This window comes from Callospermophilus lateralis, chromosome 7, assembly GCF_048772815.1.
Source record: "Callospermophilus lateralis isolate mCalLat2 chromosome 7, mCalLat2.hap1, whole genome shotgun sequence".
Classification (NCBI taxonomy): Eukaryota; Metazoa; Chordata; class Mammalia; order Rodentia; family Sciuridae; genus Callospermophilus; species Callospermophilus lateralis.
Window position 1 is genome coordinate 108,482,532 of NC_135311.1, and position 27,331 is coordinate 108,509,862.

General features: G+C 37.7%; 1 protein-coding gene across 1 annotated transcript; it reads right to left on the reverse strand.

The window, feature by feature from the left end:
* Cyp4x1 (cytochrome P450 family 4 subfamily X member 1) lies at positions 1-27,331 on the reverse strand. The gene is made up of 12 exons (XM_076862799.2): positions 27,155-27,331; positions 22,701-22,842; positions 20,640-20,684; positions 18,953-19,080; positions 17,337-17,464; positions 17,098-17,252; positions 9,885-9,991; positions 9,117-9,307; positions 3,533-3,666; positions 2,170-2,234; positions 663-745; positions 1-175 (listed from the first exon to the last, which is right to left on the reverse strand). The coding sequence occupies exons 1-12, from the start codon at positions 27,329-27,331 to the stop codon at positions 1-3; spliced, it is 1,530 nt and encodes a 509-aa protein (XP_076718914.2).

Genomic DNA, 27,331 nt, shown 5'->3' on the forward strand with positions numbered 1-27,331 from the left:
CTAGCACTCGGGGAATTTCTTCAGGTGCAAATGGATTCCATGCTTGGGTTTGAGGATAATGTGGTTTGAGAAGACAGGAGGCCTGGTGAGGTCTGGAGTCACTTTGAAGTGGAGCAGAATCAAGGCAATGGCCACCTTTAACTCCAGCATGGCAAACTGCTCCCCGACGCAGTTCCTGAAGACATAGAGGAAGAGAAAGTGATGCTTGGAGCAATAATATTCCACCTGACTCTAATAAATTCCTAGAATCACAAGTCTAAAGTTTATAGTAAAGTAACATTTTCACACTAAGTGCCACTGAAACTTTTGGACTCTAGCCTTATGTTGTTCCCTATAAGAAGATAAATGGGAGGCTCCAACAGGATGTCTTCCCTACATAAGATGGCAGTTGGAATTACCTACAGAACTGTTTCTTCTGCATTGATGATGGACTCCTTGGAGCAATAGTTTACATTGTATGGTCTCTTTTTGAGGCATGTGAAGATAATTGTGTTATCCTTTGTGAAACTAACTGATCTTTTCAGAGGTTTTTTGTAAAAACCAATATCTGCCTCATGAGACAATGAGGTTCCATGCAAGAATTTATAGAGCTGAGGGTCTAAAGGAAGTGACTCCTAACTGAACATTTTTGTATATTTTCAACAACTTCATATTGTCCTCACCTTGGTCCAGATGAGAATGGTAAGAAGGCATAAGGGTGTCTCTGATCAGAATTCTCCTTTGTAAATCTCAATGGGTCAAAGATCTGCAATAAGAAGACAACCCCACAACCATCCCCAAAACAATATTAACATATTTCTTAAAGTTACCACATACTGCTCAACAGAAACAACGTAAACCTCACATGCAATTTAAAATGCCTTGGTAGGCACCTTTTAAAAAGATGAGATTACTCTTTAGAGTAGAATTTATTTAACCCCGAAATTCTATTATTCCAAAATATAATTAGTATAAATAATTATCAAGGAAATACTTCACATTGTTTTGGTACTACGTCTTTAAAGTACATATCTCAATCCTGATTAGCCATGTTCAAGTGTGCAGTAGCTCAGTGAAGGCTAGGAGCTGCTTCCCTCACAATGCACCTCTAGACCTGCAGACTTTGGCTTCCAATTGACTTGTCTGCTAGTCAGAGTAAAGGGGAAGCAAAAATATGACAAGTGGCATTATTCTTACTTTGGAAGTGAGAGCGCACTCATGTAGAAGTCAAAGCCACATAATTCCATAGTTATTAATTACCAGGACAGGTAGACCAGGTTAGAGCTGAAACCCTGCTGGCATATGTAAAGATAGGACTGGTACTTGAGTACTTGAGTTTCAAAAATATTGAATCAAGGAACTCAATGCTGCAACACATCTCCTCTTCGCCTGTCTAGATCCCCTCTCTCTCTCTCTCTCTCTCTCTCTCTCTCTATTTCCCAGACTATTCTGGGCCCCAGGAAGCTGACACACATGGTTTTCCATTGGATTTGGACAATAATAGACACTGATAAGGGCTCTGGAGAGTGGGAGGATAGAGTTCCCTGTATTTACTCCCTGGCTCCTCTCTGCCTGCTGCCTCAGCTTGGCTGCATCTCTACCACAGCTCCTATCTGATGGCCTTTCCCCTTGAAGTTCATTCTCTCCAGGTTCTATAACCCTCCCTCCTGGGTATCATCAGGCCTAGAAGAGATAAACACTTCTGGCAGATGTCCTAATTTGCTTTTCCTAAACCCTGCCCACATCCTCATAATAGTTCCTTACAACACAGTGACATCCAACTTGAGTGTGTCATTGATTTTCTGCTAGGATCTATATTGTTCCGTCCTGCAAAAGAGAGCCTGAGTTTCCTGAATAACTCTATTGTCAGGCCTCAGTCTTGGAGATATCTAAGTAAATGCTTGGTAGAGCTTTACAGGGAAATGGCTGAAATAGAAATTGCGGCAATTTAGAGGAGATTGTGTGACATTATGTCAATCTGTTCATTCAAAGCAAAGGTAAAGCAGGAGTGGGGAAAGAGGGTAAGTTCCCATTAGTGGTCAAGTTCTATTCATTTTGGAGTTTTATGTCTATTTTTTGATTGCTTTCAGCTATTTGCTTAAACTGTAGAGCCACGTTCATGCTCAGCTGCCCCCAAATAAATTGGGTAGCGTTTGTACTCTGAATATGTCTGTTGGAAGAGAATCATACCTTTGGGCTTTTCCAGACAGCAGGGTTATGATGAAGACCCCAAATACTGAGAACCACTGTGATTCCTGAGTCAGGAGGGAAATAAAGAAGAATACAGGAGAAAGAAAAAACTGGACTACTGCTATACTGTTCCTCTGAAAGATTTTTATTCTGGAAGGAGAGCTAGCTCCTGGCAGAGCTGTGTGGCAGAGCTGTGTGGCAGAGCTGATGCCACCAGAGAGGGACACAGGGAAAGAGGAGACTTGGATTTATACTCTAGTTTTCAGGGCAATGATTTACTTAATTCATGATTTTATTCTAGGGAGCTCTTGGTGTCATATCGAAGTGCTAAACTATGCTTATGTTTTTTTTCCACATTTGGAAATTACTTAAATGTCTGTAAATGGAATATGTTGCACCCACTAGCAACAACTTGGGTATGTTAAGAACAGAACTATAATTGTATCATGCAGATCCAGTGGCCAATTTTTGTTGATGCAGTTCAGACATGGAAAATGGGGAATTTTGGCAAATGTTCATATAGTTTGGGGATAAAAAAGACAAAGGAGAATTTGAGACTTATTTTGTTACTAGAAATAATTCTGGTAAATTAATTCTGGATCTATCAAACAAGTTACAGGACAAGTTGTAGGTGTTTGCCATAAGCAATCCTGTTGACTAGCTTCCTAAGGCAGTTAGTGGGGCACTAAAGCATACAGTGAAAGAGTGTCCTGTGTGATCCCACTGCATCTTTCATGCCTGGCCCAGAAACCTAAACTTGGAGTATGGGGCCTCTGCATGAGTTCTAGTTTTGCTTCTATCAATTAACCCCATCTGTACATTGGGGTTCTCCCAGTGGGTTACTGGTGACATCAAAAGTATTTTAAAGTGTTTTTAAAACTGTAAAACACTGTAGAAGTGTCTGTTAAGATCACATTCCAAGGAGTGAAAATGAGAAAATGTTTGAAGGCCCTATATATATGAAGTGTTTCAAACTTAGGGTGATATTATCATGATGAAGCAAAAAAATAAATCCCTCTGAGTCTCTCAGAATAAGATAATGATGCTCAACTCCCACGAAGTCTCATCTGGGTCTCAAACTCAGCCTAACAAATATTATCTTAGAAACAACACCTTACAATAGGAGAAAGCCTGGGCTGGATTCTGGAAATGTAGGTTATGAGCTTAGCTTTGCGGTAACTGGCTGCGTGCCTTGGGAGAGTCACTGAAACTGAAATCTGACCAAGGAATTATCCTCCGAGCTATTGATAGATGCCTAACCATAAGCCAGAGGCCCTGAGGGTAGAAACCCACCAATCATTGTCATTGTGGTCCCCAAGATCCCATGGTCTCTAGGAACTGCTTAGGAAAAGAATACAAAGACCTGCCGGCAAGGAGCGTCCATCTGGGAAGGTAAGGGGCTTGCTGAGTTCTCTGGAAATGGACGGGACTGGAGGAATCAATCGGAACATCTCCTTGATGCACATTGTGGTGTATGACATCTCACCCAGCTGGTCCCTGTGAGGACGAGGGAGGGAGGGAAGGGTCTCAGACTTCATATCTGGTTGTAAATAATGATATTTTCCTATCTTTTGTTTGTTCCTAATACACACTACTCTCAGGTTAAAGTTATTTGTCATAGGTTTATGTATAAGATCATTAAAATGGGACTTTCTACCTCAGGATCAGGTGAGGTAGAGGAAAAAAAGAGGGGCCACGTACCCTCATTATATAATGAGGTGTTTATCTAACAGCAAAAGGCTTGCCAAGGAGATTTCTGAAAACCAATTTTGCAACCCTTAGCTCATCATATTGGCCATTTGGTAATGTGAAATTCTAGTTTTAGTTTTGAACATTTTCTTTTTTTTTTTTATTAGTTGTTCAAAACATCACAAAGCTCTTGACTAGTTTTGAACATTTTCCTTAAGCTTAGGATAAAAAAAAAAAGAGTAATTCTTCTTACCCTGGCAAGAATGTATAAGGAATAACTAAGGATTGAGGAGAAAAGGCTAGAGAAGTTTAAGGGAGAAAAAAACATCCTTTAGAGAGAATTGTTGGAATACTGGAGGGCCATGGAGAATGGAAGAGGGTGCTGGCCCATCTCCAACACACAAAGGGAAGCTTCACTAGGGCAACTCAGATGGTCTGATGAGTGCTCGCTGGTGTCTGGGGAGCCAGGACTGATAGGAGAGGCTCAGAATGGACAGAGAGGCAGGGGAGAGCAGCTGCACTGTAGAAATGTGCCAATGTGTCCTATGGACCAACAAACCGACCAGAGGGAGGGAGGGAGAGCTCCAGATTCAGCTGGAGAAAGGCTCTGCCCAGGACCAGAATTCCCTGGGAATCATAGAGTCTCCAAGAGACCCACAGATGTGAGAGAAAGGGAAGCATTAAATATCCACCAACCCCCCTGAACAGATCACAATAGTTACAGACCTTTCCCCTTCTTTCCTCCCCAGCCCCAATCCTTCCTGGAAGAGTCAGAAAGAGCAGCTTCCGGGTAGGGGAGGAGCTGATCAGTTAAGTGTTAAGGTCTGTAAACAAGTCAGATTGGCACCTGTTATTTTGCCAGAGAAATGTTAGAGTCTGTAAACAAGTCTGCAGGGTGCCTGGCAAAAATGCCAGAGGGAGTGGTTTGTGAAGTAACAAAAGCGAGCCATTAAGTGTGGAGATTCCTTATTGGTTGACTGCTGTATCTATTTTATGCTAATTAGATAGGCTGTGTAAAATGTATAAATACCGCTCTTATTCTACAATAAACCGCTTCGAATCCTGCTGTATCAACCTACACAAGTTATTCGTCACCCCCCCCCCCCCCCCCCCCCCCCCCCCCCCCCGTTATTTTAGCCGGACTGCGGGGCAAGTAAGGACAAGACAGCAATAAAGTCCTCACTCTCTATTGGCTTCCAGGCCCAAAGAAGTGCCAAACTGGGATGGAGGGAGATGCTCCAAGGGGATGAGTATTTGAAGGTCTCACTATTATATGGGGCTGGACAGTTCAATCTTGGACATGAGACTACTCTTGTGATTGGATGAAACCTCTATGCGATCTCAGGATTCTGTCCTGGAGATGAAAGAACTTGATCCATAGAGCAAGTTTCAAGTGTCACCAGAAGAATAAAGTTGTATTTTTAATTTGCATTCTAGTTAGTCAGTTTGGTTCAAAAGTAATAACTGCAAATATTTAGTCTAGTCTTTTTATTGTATTTGTATTTTCTTTTCTTTTTTTTAAGTATATTTTTAGTTGTCAATGGACCTTTATTTTATTTATTTATATATGGTGCGAAAATCAAACCCCGTGCCTCACACATGCTAAGCAAGCACTCTGCTACTGAGCTACAACCCCAGCCCGTATTTTCTTTTCTTATTACTTACTGTGAATGCAGAATTTGTCCATTTGGTAATATGAAATTTTAGTTTTGAACTCCTTCCTTAAGCTTAGGATAAAAAAATAATTCTTACACTGGCACTTTGTATAATTAAGAATAAAAATTTTGCCCACCTCATGATGGTGCAAAAAAAAAAAAAAAAAACCTAGGAAAGAATTTTAATCAACATAGAAATGGTCTGACAAGGAGCCAAATGGAAAAACTTGAGACAACTATCCAGCTTTCCCAGAAATTGCTTTTTGCAGAATGATTGCAGCACCTGTCTAGAGGAAATGTAAATTCTCAGAATACCACATCCCAATGTCATTATTATAAATACATGTGACAGTAAAAAAAATACATTTTGTTCTTTGTAATATTTTTGCCCTTTGTCTCATTAAAATAATTGACAATTAACACATCATCTAGACTTTGTTTTTTCAGCCAGCAGAGAGTTACTTACTATTTTCCCATTTAGGCCAAACAAGAATGAGAAATGGTGATATTTTAGTTGTGTAGATATTTACCCTAGTGAAGGTTAAAATATCTAAGGCATGTTGGAAAGCGATATTCACTGTTATTATATCAATGAATAAATAAAGAATGATTACTCAGCAGGATAGGAGAATAGGAAGTTCCCACAGCCATTCACAGGCAAAAGTGCTGCAGTATTCCACAGCCATTCACAGACAAAAGTGCTTTGTGAAAAGTATTACCTTATCTGATGACCACCATAAAGTTTACTAATCAAAACAGCATGGCACCTTCTCAAAAACCAATAGAACAGGTTAAAAAGCCCAGAAATATATCTGCATATTTATGGACAAGTATTCTTCAGCAAAGATGCCAGGAACACACGGTGGAGAAATGGCAGAAATGGTATTGAGAAAACCAGATGTGCACATGCAGAAGAATAAAATTAGACTTTTATCTCACCTCATGTAAAAAAAATCAACTCAAAATGGATTAAAGACTTAAATTTAAAACCTGAAACCCTGAAACTATAAGACTACTAAAAAAACAAAAGGGAGAAGCTTCTTGACATGTCTTGACAAAATTTTTTAAAAATATAGTTTTCTAAACACAGACAACAAAAGCAAAATCAGACAAATGAGTTTGCACCAACCAAAAAGCTTATGCAAAATAAAGGAAATAATCAACAAGGTGAAGAGACAGCCTAAAAAATGGGAGACAAGATTTACAAACCATATATATGATAAGGGAATAATATCCAAAATGTATAATAACTGACACAACTCAGTATCAAGAAAACAAATAATCCAATTAAAAAATGGGCAAAGAACCTGAATACACTATTTCTCAAAGACATACAAATGGCCACAGGCATACAAAAAACATTTTCAACATCACTAATCATCAGAGAAATGCAAATTAAAACCACATTGAGATATCACCTAACCATGTTAGAATGGCTATCATAAAATAAAAAAGAAAGATAAACATTGGTGGGGATGTGGAGAAAAGGGAACATTTATACACTATCGGTGGCAATGAAAATTAATGCAGTCCTATAGGAAGAAGTACGAAAGTTCCATTAAAGATTGCAAATAGAATGACCATATGATCCAAAAATATCATTTCCAGATATACATCAAAAGGAAGCAAAATCAGTATGTCAAAGAGACATTTGCATTCCCATCTTCATTGCAGCATTATTCACAATAGCCCAGATATGGAGTCAACCTAAGTGTCCATCATCAGATGAATGGATAGAGAAAATGTGGCATACATACACAATAGGAAACCACCTAGCTCTTAAAAAGAAGGAAATCTTGGGCTGAGGTTGTAGCTCAGTGGTAGAGTGCTTGCCTTGCATGTGGAAGGCACTGGGTTCAATCCCTGGCACCACATGAAAATAAAATAAAGGTATTGTGTCATCTACAATTAAAAGTACATTAAAAAAAGAAGAAAATCTTATCATTTGCAAAAACATGGAAAAACTTGGAGGACATTATGCTAAGGGAAATAAAACAGGCACAGAAAGACAAAGACCATATGATCTCAATCACGTGAGGAATCTGAAGAAGTTGAATTCCTAGAAGCAGAGAGTAGAATGGTACTTCAGGGGTCTAAGAACTAGGAGATACTAGTCAAAGAATACAAAACTTTAGTTAGATAGGAGAAATAAATTCAGAAGATATACTGCACATCATGCAATTCTATGGAAGCATTGCAAGTACAACATACAATTTGTTGTATACTTGAAAACTGCTAAGTGGATAGGTTTGAAATGTCTCATCACCAAAAATAAGTATGTAAGTTAATAGATATATCCACTGTTTGATTTAGTTATCCCACAAGTTATACAAGTATCAAAACATCACGTGCATATTTGTCAGTTAAAAATGAGCTGGATGAGGTGGTGTATGCCTTAATCCTGGTAGTTTGGGAGGCTAAGCCAGGAGGATGGTGAGTTCAAAGCCAGCCTCAGCAAAAGTGAGGCACTAAGCAACTCAGTGAGACCCTATCTTTTAATAAAACACAAAAAATAAGGCTGGGGATGTGCTCAGTGGTTGAGTGCCGGAGTTCAATACCTAGTACCCGCCCCTTCCCTGCAAAAAGTAAAAAGACTGTCTAATTTTGTATTTTATGCTATATAAATTAAGCCTTTAATTTGTGTTAAGAAATCATTATAATTCCTTATAAAATGATAGCTCTACTATACCTTTATTACTTCAAATTTTGCTTTACAAATATTTCAATTGAGCTGATCTTCTCATATCAAATACGATGTTTGTTTTCCTAGTCATGTGGCTCAGTGACCCTTAGAATTTCTATCTTTCTGCTCCTTTTCACCAGGCAGGATGAAGGGTGTGATTTATGTCAGAAACATGTTGTTTCTTTGCAAACAGCATATTTGAGGAGCAAATTCATAAGCTGGACTTTATTAATAACAAGATACGCTTAAACCTAGAAAAGTAGAGTTGAAGTTTTCCATGTGGTTAACTTCTACTCATTCTAAGGAAATCACTTTGAGCCCCCATGCCAGGCTAGGTGCCTGTCTGGTGGATAGCACATATCTCTATTATTGTCCTTATCACGCTATATTTCAATTTGTTCTATGGAGGTCTGTGTCCACATTAGACTGTTAGCTCACTGAGGGCAGAACCCATATCATATCTTCCTACTGAATACCATGTTCAAAGTCCAAAGTCACCTTGAGAAATGAAACTGATGACAAGGGGATGGTTAGAGTGTCCACAATGAGCCTTAAATGACGCAGCTGTTCATTCAGCTCTCTCAGGAATCCCACTTGGGCCCAACCATTCAAATTCTACATGCTAGCCTCCGGTCAGGTCCTCATTCCAATGTGCCAGAGACTGGGTGAAAGGAAGAAATGGGTCATTTTATACACCACTGAGTAGAAAAGCAATGACAATTTCTGGATGAATGAACTTTTGCAAAAGACAAGGCACTTACTTGGGGCTTTCTTGAGAACGAACAGAGAAACAGCCTACCTCTTCTGCTTCCACATACACATATCATGAGTCACTGTCATTATTAAGGAACCAGGGCAAAAAATACCCCAAAATCCCAGGGGGAGAACTAGAATGAAATGATTAGAGAGGTAGATCTTACCAGGTGATGGAAGACCCGTCCCCTAGGATGCTCCTGATCTCTTCCCGGCATCTCTCCTGATGCTCAGGGTTCAGAGCCAGGCAGTAGAGGAGCCAGGAGAGGCTCACGGCCAAGGTGTCGTGCCCAGCCAACATGAATGTGTTCACCTCGGACCGCAGGTCAGCATTGGAGAAGCTGTCTTCATTTTCAGCCTAGAATGTACAGTAGAGATGTTTTAATGAAATGTAAGTTTACAGATCTTTGGAGACCCAATTAAAATTAATGGCTCTAGGGGGAAACTTAGAGATTTAAAAAAAAGTTTCAATTTTAATTCAGTTCAACAGATATATTCTATGAGTGACACCTCACTCAGAGCATAAAGGAGAACCAACATTAGATAGGAAAAGCAGACTGCAAAGTGCTTTCCACTCATCAGACCCAAGGAATTCTCTTCAGACTCCCAGATCTATCCAGATTTTTCCAGTGCCAACTCCTTCTCTTTTTACATGCTCACTCATGTGACCCATTTTCCTTTGATTACCTAAACTCCATGTATCTATATAATCCCCAATCCTGTCAAATACATAATTTAGTCTTCAATGACCATGTCTAGTGACAGTTGCAGAATTCTATCCTTACCCCAACCTTCATGGAGCCAACCTCTCAATTCAAAGTACTGTTAAATTTATTGGATCAGCTTTGCTTTTTTCCCCACCCCATCCCCTCTTATCCACCGACACACATAGTTAACTGGATGATTAATTAGGCTAAGATATTTGGAAGATTTACCTGGGCAGAAAGGATAATATCCAGGAAATCCTGGTACTTATTCTTTTGAGTGTTATCCTGCTTCATTCCAGCCTTGAGGGTTTTTTTTCTGTCCTGGATTACCTTTTCTGGGTAGAATAATATCTCTCCATTACCAAAGTGGCAGCAAAGTCAATCAAAGTCAAGTAAATTATAAAGTAAGTCAGGGCCCATGAATAACTTCAGATTTTGCTGGCTTTTCAGAGACCAGACTGGGTACATTACATTTAAGTTGATTAAATTTTCACAGATGATTTATTTTTCCATCAAATGGACAACTTTTGATCAAAGTTCCAAAATAAAATACAACAAATCAAAGACCTAGTTTATATAGTAGGTAAGCAATATAATTAAGATAATTTCAAATTTAGATTTAAATGATCAATCATTCTTTTCTTCCTCTAAAATCTCATCTTCTTGGAAATTATCAGATGAAATAGAAGATAGGCAAAACAATGGAAAAATGACCAAGAATAAACAAATAATTCTGCACCCTCAACATATGCATGTTTGAAGGGACCAAAAGGAAAAACACAAAAACATATGGAACAGAGCTATAGTTAAAACCTAATCCAAGAAAAATTTCTAGAAATAAAAAATTGAAATCTATATATTAAAGGACCTAGTCTCTGCCTGAAAAAATTGGAACAGAATGACCAATTGTGATATATACCTAGTAAAAATATTTGACATTAAAGACAGAGGAAAAAAATCCTCAGAGACTTCTGACAAAAATATTAAATGAGTTTTAAGGAAGAGAAAATTGGGCTAGCTCAAACTTGAGACAAACAGTAAAGAAATCAAGACAATAGTAGAACATTTCCAAGAAACTCAAGGAAATGAAGTATGAGATAAATATTTTATATGTAGACAAACTGTCCTTCCAGTATCAAGGCTATAGAAAAAAATTTGTTTTAAACATGGAAGAACTCAGGGAATGTTGTGCTCATGAACCCATTCCGAGAAATCTACAGAGATGACTACTTCATTAAAAGTGAAGATGGTTGCTCAACTATGTCAATATACTTGAAGTCACTGAAGTGTACACTTGCAAAAGGTTAAGATGGCAAATGCTAAATTATATACATTTTACTACAATACAAAAACTGGCAAGCTAGACCTTTTAGAACAGTAAAAGGTTAAATAAAGAAAAGTAGGAGACTAAGGATTCTACAAAGGAAATAAATATTATGGTAGCCTCAGAACAAAGACACAAACATCTTTGTACTCCATGTATGTATAATATGTCAAAATACACTCTTCTGTCATTGGTATCTAAAAAGAACAAATAAAAAAATTAAAAAATATAGGGGCTGGGGATGTGACCCAAGTTGTGGCACGCTCGCCTGGCATGCATGCGGCCCGGCTTCGATCCTCAGCACCACATACAAACAAAGATGTTGTGTCCGCTGATAACTAAAAAATAAATATTAAAATTATAAAAAAATTAAAAAATATAAACAACTTAAATATCAAAGACAGTATATTTAAAAAGACCAAAGATGACATGCTATATAAAGAAACTATATAGTGGATTGAATAATGTCTCCCCAAAATTCATATCTACTAAGAGCTGTGAAGGTGGCCTTATTTCAAAAATATAGTCTTTGTGGAAGCAATCAAGTTATGATAAAGTTATACTGGATTAGAGTAGGACCTACCTCACTGACTTGTATTCTTAAAAGAAGAGAGGAATTTGGAAGCAGAGAGAAATCAACCATTTGAATACAGTCAGAAATAATAATGATGTATTTGCAAGCTGAGGAATGCCAAGGATCATCAGCAGACACTAGCAGGTAGAAGAAGAAGGCAAGAGCCTTCTCTAGAGCCTTCCCAAAGAAACATGGCCCTGCCAATACTTTGTAGTTCTAGCCTCCAGAACTGTGATAGAGAAAAAGTCTGTTCTAAACATCTATTCTAGTTTGTGATCACTTGTTATGACAACTTTAATAAATAAATACAGTAATTATACCATAATACACACAGTAATGATAATATAATTATATGACAGCATTGTGACCGTGTATAACAGTCATTTCAATGAATGAGAATGAGAATGATATGGTTATTGAAATAAAAAGATTTCAAAACTGGCTCATAAAATAAAATCCAACTATGTGCTGCATAGAAGAAACATACCTAAAACAAAGTAATTCTGAATGGCTAAACATAAAAGGATAGGTGAGATTATACCAGACAATCATAAATGACAAGGAAGCAGGGTTGTAATCTTGATATTGGACAAAGTAGAATTTGAACAAAACTTATTAAACAAGACTCAGTTTTTAGTACTAAAAGTCATGATATCACGAGACAATCGCTAAAAAGATATATACTTCAAGTAACAGACCATTTTACCTTGTGCTTGCAGCGTTGGGTTCACCTCCTTCAGCTGGGGAGTGAGGGCTGAGGTTGTAAAATGCTTTGTATTTTACCCAGAGTTGCCTTTCCTCTGTTTCTATGCATTTTAGGCTTTTTGTCAGTCATTTATTGATTCCTGGAGTTTCTCTTCTTTCTCTCCTTGGAATAGTTTCCCCTTTGTTGCCTTGACTCTTGTGACTTGCCAAATTCCTCAAAGGGTTCTTCTACTAGGCCATTTTGTCTCATGGCTATCAGAACCAACTCTTTTATTACCTAAATAATCTATAATTACAACTCCCATCAGGCAGCACAAAGATAAATCTGCCTGCATATGTTTAAGTCAAAGGCCTCCAGCATAATAGGAAAATAACTTATATTTGCAGAAATATTTTTGAGTTACAATTGACTATTTCCTGCTACTCACGTATATTTTAAAACTCAAATAAAATGGAAATTAAATGTAACAAAATCGACTGAAATAGAAACAGAAAAACAAATTACTTTCATAGAAGAAATGGATAAAAATATGAAGGTGCTACCTACCTCTACACACACACACACACACACACACACACACATACATGGAGAAGGAGGAAAGAAACAGAAATATTTGAAGCAATAAATGACTGAGAACTTTCCAAAATTAATAACACCAAATCACAGATCCAAGGAACTCAGAGAATGCCATATAGGATGATATTAAAAAAATACACAGGGGGCTGGGGATGTGGCTCAAGCGGTAGCGCACTCGCCTGGCATGCGTGTGGCCCGGGTTCGATCCTCAGCACCACATACAAACAAAGATGTTGTGTACGCTGATAACTAAAAAATAAATATTAAAAAAGTTCTCTCTCTCTCTCTCCCTCTCTCTCTCTCTCTCTCTCTCTCACTCTCTCTTTAACAAAAAAAAATACACATATGCACAGCATATTCAAACTGCACAAAACAAACAGGAAATCATTAAAGAAAACACAGGAAAAACACCTTATTTATAGAGGACCAAGCATAAGAATCACATTGGACTTCTTGTTAGAAACCATGCAAGCAAAAAGAAAGTGTAGTGAAATGTTTGAAGTGTTAAAAGAAAAAAAAAATCCCATTAACCTAGAATTTTGTACCTGGAGAAATCATCTTTAAAAATTAAAGAGAAATTTCTAAGGCATATAAAATTGAGTAAACTTGTTATAGTAGAAATATTTTGTAAGAAATGTTAAAAATAAGTTCTTCAGCAAGAAGGAAAATGATACAGACCAGAATTTCAGATCTGCACAAAGAAAGGAGCGTTAGGGGATAAGTGAAGGTAAAATGTAGGTCTTTTGATTTTCCTGTTTTTAACTGAGCTAACAGATTACAGTTTGTCTCAAGTAATTTCAGCAACAATATATTTAATGATTATATTTTCCAGATAAGTGGAATAAATGACAAATAATGCCATAGAAGGACAGGAGGGACAAGTCGGGAATACTCCGCCAGAAGGTGCTTGCACTACTATTGAAGTAGTGTAGTGTTACTGGAAAGTAGACTTGGATTAACTGTGGATATGTATGGCCACTGACAAAAGCAAGATGTATGATTGATATGCTGACAGAGTAGAAAAAATTGAGTCATAGAAAACACTGAATTAAAAACTACAGAAGGTGGGCTGGGGTTGTGGCTCAGTGGTAAAGCGCTTACTTGGCATGTGTGAGGCACTGGGTTTGATCCTCAGCACCACATTAAAAAAATAAATAAATGTAAAAAAATAACTTTATTAAAAATCCACAGAAGGTAGAAAAAGAATGGAAGACCAAAGAGCAAAGAACAAAAACAGTGAGTAGAAAGCAGTAATAAATCTGGTAGCTGCTAATCCACTATATATATCATTTATCTCTTTTAAGCACCAGTGATGTGAATGTACCAATTGAAAGACGGACTGTCAGAGTACATAAAAAATGAGACACAGCTATATATTGCCTATAAGAAACTTACCTTAAATATAAAGATACATACAAATTAAAAGTAAAGGAATGAAGAAAGGTAAACCATAATAAATAAGCAAACGAAGACTGGAGTATTTATATTCATTCCAGGCAGAATAAACTTCAGAGCAAGGAAAGGTACCAGATAAAGAAGGTATTTTAAAATGATAAAGAGATTAATTCTCTAAGAGCACATGAAAAATCCTTAACGTGTATGCATAACAACAAGCATCCAAATATGAGAGGCAAAAACTGATAGAATATTTGGATACTTCATTGTCTCTCTATTATAAATCCAGTGTAGGAAAAATCAGGAAGCACACAGTTAAAACCAACAACATCATCTATCAACTGAATCTAATTGACATATGTGGAATACTTCACCCAATAAAGAAACAACCCAGATGAAATGGACCAAATCCTGGAAAGATAAAATCTTCAAAAAACTCACACGAGAGACAGATTAAAATAGGTCTGTATCCACTAAAGAAACTAAATCAATCATTAAGAACCTTCCAGAACAGGAAAAAAAAAAAAAAAAAAACAGGCCCAGATAATCTCACTAGTGAACTCTACCAAACATTTAAGGAAGAAATCAAATAAATTCTATAAGTGTCTTCCATAAAATAGAAGTAGAATACTTTAACTCATTTTATGAAGCCAGCATTACCTTCATACCTAAATAAGACAGAGATATTACAAGAAAGCCACAGACTGATATCTCTCATGCACATAGATGCAAAAATTCAACAAAAGTGGTATTTACTCCAGGTGGGCAAGACTGGTTCAATATTTGAAAATCAATCAATGTAACTTATTAATTAACAGCGTAAAGAAGAAAGAGTACGATTATATCAGTAAATACAGAAAAGCCATTTGTCAAAATTTAACACTTATTCATGTTTAAAAGAAATCCCAGCAAATTGGGAACAGAAGGAAAACTTCCTCACCTTGACAAAGAATATCTACAAAACCCCTATAGTGTATATCATAGATAATGATGAGAAACTTGATATTTTCAATAAAGTCAGGAATAAAACAATGTCGTCTCCTCTCACCACTCTTATTCAACATCTTTCTGGAAATCCTTGCTGATACAATAAGACAAAGTAATATAAAGTATATAAATTAGGAAAGAATAAACAAAACTATGTTTATCCACAGATGATATGATAGTAGAAAAATCTCCAAGATTCAACAAAAAACACCTGAAACTAGTAAGTAATTATGACAAGGTTGTAGGATATGAAGTTAATAAATAGAAGTGATTTTTTATATACTACCAACAAACATGGCATTTGAAATAAAAAACAGAATATTATGTACATTAGTTCTGAAAAACATAATACTTAGTATAAATGCAACAAAAGATGTGCAAATCCATTATGAGGAATGCTTTAAAAACCTGAAGAAAAAAATAAAATTTATCTAGATAAATGAAAAAATATTCCATGTATGTATATAGATAGGAAGACTCAATATTATCAAGATGTCACTTCTTTTTCCCTACTTGATTTTTAGATTCAACATACTCACAATTAAAATCCCCAACAGGTTATTTAAAAAAAATTTTGGGGGGCTACCAGGGATTGAACTCAGGGGCAATCAACCACTAAGCCACACCTCCAGCCCTATTTTGTATTTTATTTAGAGACAGGGTCTCACAGAGTGCTCAGCACCTCGATAAGTTGCTGAGACTGCCTTGAACTTGCAATCCTCTTGCGTCAGCATCCTAAGTTACTGGGACTATGGCATGCATCACCATACACAACTGAAAATGTCTTGTTTTTAAAGTTTTCAACAACCTGGACACTTAATATTTTCTCTAATACTTTTGATTTTGTTTTTTCATCATAATTATACATAATGAAAATGTAAAGAATCATCTAAGTCATATGTAGCTGTCCTCAAATCCACTCCTATTTACTCCAATGAATCATATAAAAGTTAATACTTTCTGTGATCCATGATGCAAAAACATTTGAGGACTATTGCTATAAAGATGTAATGCCCACTTGTATCTTAAATTGTTTCTAACCTGCTTCACTGAATGTCCTCCTTATAGTATCTATGTGTATATGTAAGTGTGAATATGCATGTATTGGTGAGTCTTGAAAGTTTCCTGGGGGCAAAGATATTTGATAAGTAACTATACTTTATATTTAATATTTATACAGTGCCAGGTATCATCCCAAGTCTTTTACATTTATTAGCACACTCATCATCACCAGAAACCTATGAGATAGGTTTATTTTTAAATCACCATTTTTCATATGCCTTTGAAACAAAACAGTAACTGTCCAAAGTCATGCTGCTAGTTAATGATGGAGCCCATGAGGGATAAATTTCTGGGTGAGTATTCTCTATTATGATACTTATGAAAAGTAATGTTGAATTGCTTAAAAATTTATTCTATTTTAATTTTTGAGTTTACACTTTGCTAACATAAACATATTTTTGAATCAAGCTTCTTTTGAGTGCATTTCCATGTCTACTCTTTCTCCCACCCATTCCTACATTGCATGAGTACTTTTAACTTATAATTATTACTGCAATAATTGCACAAAGCTATATGTTATATATGTTTTGAAATCTTAAGTGTCCACTTATTGTTTTTGTATTAATAACTGTACATAATAAAAATTGCATAACATAACAAGAATACTGAGAAGACTAATTACTACTATGGATGTAGCAAACTCTTCTAAAGGACTCAAACTGTATTTCATTTGAGCAGTGTCCATATAAAAGCTCCATTAAGAACAATAATTTTTTTCTGTTCACACTGAGGCTTATCTCTCTTGATAGCCACAATACAATTAATGGTGATATATGGACTTGGGCAAATCAAATCCAAGAAATACCCATGTATTTACCTGTGTGTTGATGTAGCACTTTGCTTAACTCTTGGAAGAGGTGGCCATTAGGGCTGAATTTGAAAATTATGTCATGGTGGTGCCAGAAATTGTACATGCGATAAAATATAATTTTGCCGAGTTCAATCGTTGCTTTTACATAAGGATCAAGGGAGCTAGAAAATAAAGTTAGGACACTGTGTCAATAATTGACTTAGATAATGATGAACAAATATCTGTTTTGCTCTCCTGTCACTGACCCATTTATCTGGCAGTTGGTTTCCTGGCTGAAAGCACATTTCATGATTATGTCCAGGGCCATCAAGTTGATGTGTTCAAAAACCTCCACGGCTGTGTCCTGAGTGCTGCAAATCTTCTCCCACTTAGCCTGGCAGAGGAGGTCAAGATCAACATCATCACTATCATCAAAATGCCTTCATTTGCAGTCTTTGTGTAAAAATGCAAATATTCTTTGTGTAAAAATGCAAATAAGTGGAAATGTTTAAGTCAACCTGCATTTGTTGAGCATCTACAAGTGCCAAGCTAGGTCCCAAGGACTAGGAGTCTGAATAAAAGGTAAAGTTTGAAAACCTTATACCAAAGTGTCAATTGTTTAGTCAGGTAGCTAGAATCTGAATTAGCTACTTTAAAAATATTTTATTTTAGTTAATTTCAATTAGTTGAATCTATTCATGGGGCTCAATGTGATATTTCAACACATGCATACAGTGTGCACATTGAGCACAAATGTTACATTTAGAAGAGATGAGAGCAAGAGCAGTCTTTGAAGCTCAGTGCCCTCTGGAACCGTTCTGCTGGGGGAGGAAGTATGAGAGGAACTCATGGAAATGGACTAAGAAACAGGAAAAGCAGAAAGAGCTCCTAGAATTGGAGGTTAAAATTGTGTTGGTCGCTGAGCAGCACCAGAGTTGGAAGAGGGTGCCCTCTTCTCTCTCTAACTCTGTACCTGATAGTCTTTGGGTCTTTGTCTCAAGACCTCACCAATGACTTCACCACCATCCAGGCAGGGGTTAAATGGGATTCTGTGAACTTGGCTGAGAAGCCAGTAGAGGAACCAGGAATAGTGATTCCTTGGGAACAGAAATGATTTTGGAGATGATGGTGAAGGGAATTTGGCTTTTTGGTGTTTGAAGTATTTGCGATGAAACTGTATTAGTGAATTATTCATCCAATTAAAAGAAATACAATTTAAAAATTAAAAGCTTTTTAAAAGTAGAGCTTGGGCACAGCTAACTATAAATCAGAGACCATCCCAGGAATGTTCCTCTGCAAAGACCTCCTTCCCCTTTGGGGTGTAGGTCACCTCATAGTGATCCTTCACTATCTACAAGGGGAAACTCATATCTGGGATTTCAATGAAGACATTTAATCCTCTGATCAGTTCTTTGTGGCCCTCATACAAATCCATTCCAACCTCCAAACCTTTTTTTCCACGCTGAACAGCTCCATCTAGAACTCTCTCATTCATATTATCTACATATACACATCCAATTTATATTTCATGGTAAATTTTAGTCTCCTCTGGAATCAGAAGCTGCCATAGCTGGTCGTAGCTTTCTTACTTGTCACCTACAACTCTTACTGCATGAATATCTCTAGTTGGTACTTGGTGTATTGCTATAGAATCTCAGAATATATCTAAGACAGAAGACTAGATCTTCTCATTATTATTTTAATCACCCAAAGAAAATATCAAAAGCTTAGACAAACATCTGCTTTTCAGTGGGTACTTATACATAGATTAATTTCAGAAATTGACTTTTGATTTTCACTATCCATGAAACGTATGCCTAATACAATTTCAGTTGGAAGCCCCTTGCAATGCAACAGAGCGTCACTTTCCCACCCTACTTACCAACATCGTGTTCACAGAATGGGCCATCATATCGACATATGTTTTCAGGATATCACAATGGAATCCAGGAGTCAGTAGGCGACGATGCTGGAACCATTTGGGCCCATCTAGATTCAAGAGTCCTTTTCCTTGAGAAATAAAAGACATAAATGCATGCCACTTATTAGATCAGAGAAAAAGGAAAGATAAAGAATAGCATTCGGTGAAATAGTGGAATATCAAAGAAGGGCTCCTAGGTTAAGATGGTAGTGAGTTTTGTTGCTTATATCTGGGATGGATGAATTTAACATCCTGAGTTTCAAAGTCTGATGAGATGAGAATGGTAATAAATACTAAAATCACTATGTAGTAATTGAGGAAGTTGATTAAACTTTCTGAGGCTTAGTTTTTTAAAATAATAAATTATGATAATAAATATCAATCTTACTGTGTCATGCAGATTCTATGGAGATGTATGATAAGATACAAAACCTAGTCCTGCCCTGGCTCACAGTAGAAACACAACAAATATCCATCTCCTCTCCACTGTAAACCAATCCATAAATGATTGAAATACAAATTCACTAGGAACTCTATTTCCAGATACCACCCTCTTGAGCCCTGGTCTGTGAATGACATACATGTAAACACTTATCAAGGCTAATACCTCACCATAATCTATTGCCAGAGTGTTCATTAAGGATTTATTTTTAAAAGGACCTGAAAGTCTGAATGACACTATTCATTGAGTGCTTAAAATATGCCAGGCTCATAATGCATAGTCTGGCTCTGGTTCAATGTTGGGCATTACATAAAATGCTAGAAATACACATTAATTTGTCTCATAACAGCTATAACAGTGATTCTTATCCTCATTTTCAAAGATGAGGAAACTAAGGCATAGAGAGATTAAATCACTTCCTTAAAATCACATTCAATTAGTTTACTGGTATGGGGGGCAGGATTCAAATCTAAGGAGATCTGGATCCAAAGCCTAGATCTTTCAATTAATTCTTTCCTGGTCTAGCACACACATCGATTATATGACTAAAGAGCTTAATTTATCTGCTCATAGAATATTGCCAAACTGTACTTCAGAATAAAATTTATTGATTTGCATACAAAAAAAAAAAAAAAGAAAAAAAAATCCAAGGAAACAAGAGAGACCAAACGAGTCTCTCAGAGTAGGAATGGCGAAGCTACAATTTTAAAGAAGGAGAAGGTAATGTAGGTTAGATACACAAAAACAAAATATAGATATTCTGATTTAGTTTAAATTTATGTCTTGTTTGGAATATATTATATTATTTTCAGTTGCTTCATTCATATTAGCAATGTCACGGATTAAAAAAGCTTTATTAATATAAAGTGCTTAAAACAGTTCTAGGAATGTACCTGGTCAATGAATGTTGGCTAAAACAAATAATAAAAATGTGATGTCTCTATTAAAACAAAAAAGAAAGTGAGGAGACAGGTTCATCCCTATGATGCCTTGAAAATGGGACTTTGAGGAGAGAAGTGGATAAGAAGGCTTTCCAGGAAGTTCTGAGTTGACCTTCAAGCTCCCCTGTGACCTTCCCCTAGACAACTCCCAGTATATATCAACCTTACTCTTAATACTTTTGAGGTCAGATTTGAGTCTCTGAAATGCTCTATCATGCAAAGTGGACTTAGTGGGAAAGCGGGTTACAAGTTGGCACATACATACCAAGACACGGAGTCATGAACCTGTATGGGTACTGGGACTTGGGGTCTGCAGAGTCAAGAAAAGGAAACAAACAAAATACAGCATTAGAGGGAGCACTCATTACCAGTCAGTGAAGGTTTTTTTTTTTTTTTTCCATTTGCTGTGTTCAGCACAAACAGGGAGCAAATGGGAGTCCTGGGAGGTGGGGGAAACACAGGTCTTGGTTCAGTACCAGAGAACAGCAAGTCCCGGGAGACACACAGATACCCAAACCCAGATTCTTCCCTCATTTTCACTTCCACCAGCAGAAACAGTGGTTGTCAGAGGATTGCCACATTTCCAGAACAGGAGTAGCACAACATATGTCCTTTGTGAAAGGTATATTAAATATGAGACACACCAGCAGTCACCATAGAGTGAGATACGAACACCCCCTGTTGCTCTTGTGACACTGACATGGAGTTCCTTAAGAGCTGAACTTGAGACAAATCAGAGGAGGGGGATGGGAAACCTGGAGACTTTCAGGGAAAGGCTCTTTTCTTTTATAAGGTTTTACTAAGGATGAGGAATATGAAGAACAGAATAGAATATGAGACACTTGTTTTGCAAAGTTGACAGAGCAAACACTGACCATGTTAGTTCTGTGCTATGCATAATTCACGGTGGAGGCCTTGAAAAGGGGTGGGTAGAGGAGGCAGCTGAATCATGGCCCCCAAAAGAACAGAGTTGAGTACATACATAAGGGTTAAAAAAAAAAAAACTGGATCATAATCAAGAGGTTGGGCTGGTAACAGAAAGATACAGATCCAGAATTACGTATTGAGCCTTCAGAGGCAGGGCTACTTCTGATTTCCCCCGGAGGCTTATGTTCAGGACAGATGGGAGTCTGGAGTATTGATGAAAGGGAAGTCACAAAAGTGAGAGGGGCAAAGGCCAGTCTGGTAATGACAGCTCAGCTTTAAAGGACTCTGGAGTTGGGAACTAGACTAGGGACTGAGAAGGACATAAGGAGTTCACTTGGTCAGAGTCCTGTCCCCTCTCCACACTTGCTCCAGGGTATCATAAAGACTCAGTGCTTCCTTTCCTCTGAATGGAGCCTCCGCTGCCATGGCTAATATCCAAAGCCTTCGCAGTATACTGGGCCCATAGACCCTGGATTGGCCTATTTTGATCCCCAGCAAGCAGCAGAAAGAGGAGCTAGAAGCACACTTCCTGAAGGACCCCTTTCCATCCGTGGGTGCCCTGGTGCCCCTGGCCTCCCACCTTGGCCCAGAGGAGCAACACGTGAAGAATTGGTTTAGGGTGCAGCAGTGTTCATACCGGTACTGGGAACCAGGCTGTCACTGCTTTGAATTCCACCCCTACCGGCCCTCACAGCCCTCGAGTTCATGCTGGGCACACTCAACCTGGGCAAGCCCAACCTGGGCAAGCCCCCCCTGGTCTGGCCTGTCTTGTACATGCCCATCTGCCAAAGACGCCCACTTCCCCAGCCCAAGAAGCCCCAGAAGCTTCTCCATTCAGGGCCAGGCCTGTGGGAACCTTCCAGAGAGTGCCCAGGAGAGTGTCCCAGCAGCAGCCTTTCCTGGGGAGCCCCACTGCTGGGGCCTCGAGGTATATGGCAAGGAACTAGAAGCCGCCTTGAAGAGACTTGCACATGACCTTCAAGACGGCCTTGAAGACGAAGACAAACGGGGTCCAAGAGATTTCTGAATGGATAGGGGTCTGCACCTGCCACATTCCACAGTCTCACAGGTCCTCATTCTGGCCACTATTCCATCTAACTGTTGTCCCCACCTGTCATTTGAGTCACTTGGGAGTGTGTCTGGGTCTCTAGGAGTGGAATGGGGTTTCTGGGTGTATTCCCTTTGTACTTCCCCCGACCCTGCAGGTGGACACTCAGTATTATGAGGCTGTGACCACCTGCTGGCTTGTGTCCTAACCATGGTTTTCCCTCATGAATAAAATCCCCCCGCCTTTTTTTTTAAAGACCCAGTACTAATCTCTGCTTCAGTTCCTGCTTGTGGGTCATGTCCATCTCACTCCTAGGAGGATTAGGTCCTTGAGATTTGCCCCTTGTCTTACCTGTTCTGCTTAGAAATGTCTTTGCATAGTCTGGGTCATAGATAAAGAAAAATGCCTGAAAGGGCCCAACCCAGCAAGGGAAGGCACAAGGATACTTTTCAACAGTCTCCTCAAGCTTCTCCATTTTATCTCCCTGAAGAAACTGCAGGGAAGAAAAGAAGAAAAAGAAAAAAGAAAGTAAAGGAAATTAGAGAACTGGCTGGACTTGTCCTGTCTCAATAACTTCCTTAACAGGATTGCAAAACTCAGGAAATAATACCAAGGATTGACAAATGTTATGGCATCAAACTGAAAAGCTTCTGTACAGTGAAAGAAATAAGTGTGTGAAGAGAGAAACTATAGAATGGGAGAAAATCTTTGTCAGTTACTCTTCTGACAGGGGATAAATATCTAGAATATATAAAGAATTCAAAAAATCTAACACCTCCTGGAAAAAACCAAGTAACCCAATTAGTAAATAGACAAATGAATGAAACATATTCCTCAAAAATCAGAAATAACAATGGACAAGAAATATATGAAAAAATGCTTGACATCCTTAGCCATCAGGGAAATACAAATCAAAACTTTATTGTAATTCCATCTCACTTCCATTAGAACTGCAATCATCAAGAATACCAATAATAATAATTGCTGGTGAGGAAGTGGCAAAAAAGAATACTTACATTTTGTTGGTGGGATTGTAAATTAACATGTCCACTAAGGAAATTATTATGGGAGGCTCCATAATAATTTATTTCTAGTCAAAAGACTAGAAATAGAACCATCATATGGCCCAGCTATTTCACTGCTTGATATTTATCCAAAATAATTAAAGTAGCATACTATAGCTATACATAGAAAGAAGTACATATATATGCCATATATAAATATATGTAAAGAAATAAGTGCATATATATATATATATATATATATACCATATATATGTATACCATTTTTTAGCATTATAGTTATACATAGTAGTTGTGTTCATTTTGACAAAATCATAAAAGCATGATATTTAATTTATTCCATTTCAATCCTTATTTCCCCCACTTTCCCTTCCATCCTCCCTTTCTCTATTTTCCTTCCTTTACTAATCTTCCTTTGCTTGTTTATTTATTTTTGATTGTTTGCTTTCTATATATTTATAAACATTTTTCTATAAATACTACACATACTATACTTGAAATTCACTGTGATATATTTATACATGCACATAGCATAAACTTAACATCACTTGTTAAGTTTATTTTGCTTTTCCTCTCCTTTCCAGTCCTCCCTCCCTCCATCTCAATTTCCTTCTTCTTCTCCACTGATCTTCCCCATATCCTTATGATAGCTGATCCTTCCTTTTTTCCTCTTATTGTGTTCTAGCTTCCCTATGTGAAAGAAAACATTTGACCTTTGATTTTTCTGAATCTGGCTTATTTCACTTAACATGATGTTCTCTAGTTCTATATATTTACTGGAAAATGCCATGATTTCATTCTTTTTTTATGGCTGAGTAAAACGTGTGTGTATGTGTGTGTACCACATTTTTTTTAATCCATTCGTCTATTGATAGCATCTGGACAGGTTCCATAATTTGGCTATTGTGAACTGTGTGGCTATAAACATTTATGTGGCTGTATCATATAGTATGCTGATTTTAGTTCTTTTGGATAAATACTAAGAATTGGGATAGCTGGGTTCCTTTCCTAGTTTTTTGAGGGGTCTCCATACTGCTTTTCAGCGTGGTTGTATTAATTTTCAGTCCTACCAACAATTGCATACTTACATTTATAGCATTGCAATTCACAACAGCCAAGTTAGGGAAGCAGCCTTAGTGTCCATCAATGGACAAGTGAATAAAGAACATGATATGGATACCCATGGAGTTACTCAGCCATGAGGTAAGATAAAATCATATCACTTATAAGAAGGAACTAGAAAACATTATGTGAAGTAAAATAAGCCAGACTCAGGAAGTCAAGGGCCATATGTTTGTTTGTTTTTTTTTCTCACATGTGGAAGCTAGAGAGAGAGGAAAAAAAAAAGGGGGGGAGGGGTGGGGTTGGAGTGGAGAGAAAATCTTATAAAAATAGGAGGAAGACCCTTAGGGTAGAAGAAAAGGATCAGGAAGAGGGAGGTACTGTGGAATGAAATTGATCAAATTTCATGCATGTATAAATATAACACTATGAATCCCACTATTGGGCTGGGGATGTGGCTCAAGCGGTATCTTGCTCGCCTGGCATGCATGCGGCCCGGGTTCGATCCTCAGCACCACATACAAACAAAGATGTTGTGCCTGCTGAAAACTAAAATAAATAAATAAATAAATAAATATTAAAATTCTCTCTCTCTCTCTCTCTCTCTCTCTTTAAAAAAAAATGAATCCCACTATTACAAATGATTATAATGCAGTAATAAAAAACTAAAGGAAAAGAAAAAGGAGTTGGGAGGGGATAGAAGAGAAAGAAAAGGAGAGAAGGTGACTATATGAGATGATGGAAATGCTAATTTGTTTGACTATATTAATTTCCTTACTATTCTTATGCCTATCAAGATAAATATACTAAAACATCATTTTATTAACCTTAAACATATACAACTAAAACTTGAAACAAAATAATCAGAAAATTATCAGCATTTTCAATAGTCATCTTGAAAGGTAGAGACAATGAAATAATGCCTTCAAAATTCTGAGAATAAACAATTTTTTCTTTTTTTCTTCTGGTACCAAGGATTGAACCCAGGGGGCTAAGCCACATCCCCAGCCCTTTTCTATATTTTATTTAGAGACAGGGTCTTGTTGATTGCTTAGGGCCTTGCTAAGTTGCTAAGGTTGGCTTTGAACTCATGATCCTCCTGCCTCATCCTCTGCAGCTGCTGGGATTACAGGTATGAGCCACCCCTCTGGCTTGGGAATAACCAATTTCTTTCTTCTTCTTTTTTTTTTAAGTTGTAGATAGACACAATGCCTTTATTTTACTTTTATGTGGTCTGCCACTGGCTAGGCATGTGCTCTGCCACTGAGCCACAACGCCAGCCTTGAGAATAAATAATTTCTAAAGAATTCTATACCTAGCCAAACTTAATTCCATTCATGTTTGAAATTAGAATGTTTATAGCCATTTAACAGCTCAAAAAAAATTCTTCACTCATTCCCAAGAATCAAACCATAAAAATGATGAAATAAATAGGAAACAAAAGAAGCCATACTGACCAGGAAACATGAGATGTCACACAGGACAGCATCAATAGGTGGTCCTGGAACAACAGCTATGTACCAGGCCTAACTGGATTGGAGCGGGAGGAGAGGGCTGTGGGAGAAATGCCTCCAGAAAAGCATTTGGCCTGATAGATTACTTGGTATATTTTAATATTTGAAAATACTGAGATGTGTGTGATAGCCCTATTAAAACTATTTCCACAAAAAGCATAACAGATATTGAAAATCTAAGCACCTGGGAAACAGAGGAAGTTAGCCATACTATAGGGGAGGGAGTTCTAGTAGAAAAGGGTCAAAATCAGCCTGGACCATTTAGATCAGCAGTAAATAGCATTCACATAACCAAAATAATATAGAACACCAAAGAAAGAAACTGAAGAAGACATTAGAAGATGAAAACACTACATGCCCCACCCATCCTTTTAAGATTCTGCACAGCCCTTCACAGACATTCTTTCCTCTCCTAGGAATTCTCCAAGACTCCATGTGCCTCCACTGAAGCACTCTCTACTTTGTATTTTCATTTCTTTTGGTGGCCTAAGTCTGCACCTGACTTGGGCCCCTTGAAGGTAGGGACCCATTTTGTTTTTTGTAATTCTAGTATCTATCACACAAATGCCACTCAAAATTGGTTGAATTAAAAAAAAATCAGGACTGGGAGCAGATTTAGAGAATAGGAGAGAACAAAAAGCAACAGTCTCCCTTTATTTGATAAATTTCAATCAATCATATTTCTTAAGAGGTTGGCTGGGGTAGCTTCCTGCTTCACAAGAATCTTAGGAAAAGAAAGTTAATTTTCTTTGGTTAGAATGGATTAAAGGGTGCCAACCATTGTGTTTAGTGTGGCACATTTTATGCAATTAATAAGTATTGTTTATAATAACTATACTATTTTTTTACTTTTATTTTTTCATTAATTTTTATTGTTGGTTGTTCAAAACATTACATAGTTCTTGATATATCATATTTCACACTTTGATTCAAGTGAACATACTATTTTAAACAGTATATGTGGAAGGCATTTTATAATGTAGTAAATATATATATAGAAGCTCCCTCGCGACCCCCCACTATTTCTTCTCTAGTGACCTTTCCCTGTGGGGCTGCTGGAAGTCTCTAGAGTAATGAAAAGGTGCTGAGAGTCAAGGCTGAGCTGGGGGGTCCGTGCAGGACCGCGGGTCTGGAGACAGGAAAAGCAGCAGACGCCATCCGCAGGCTGTCTCTGGCACCCGCCTATGACCCCTTCCCTTCCATCTACCTTCTGGTGCCCGTAGAACCAGTGCGTGGGAGGCGCCGGGAAGGGCCGGAGGTCCCGCAGCAGTCGCTGCCTTCGTAGGTAGAGTTTGATGGCCTGCAGGAGTCCCAGGGCCAGGCAGAACACGAATGCCAGGTATAAAGGCCGCGCCCATCGCGTTTCCAGCCAGGAGGCCTCCAT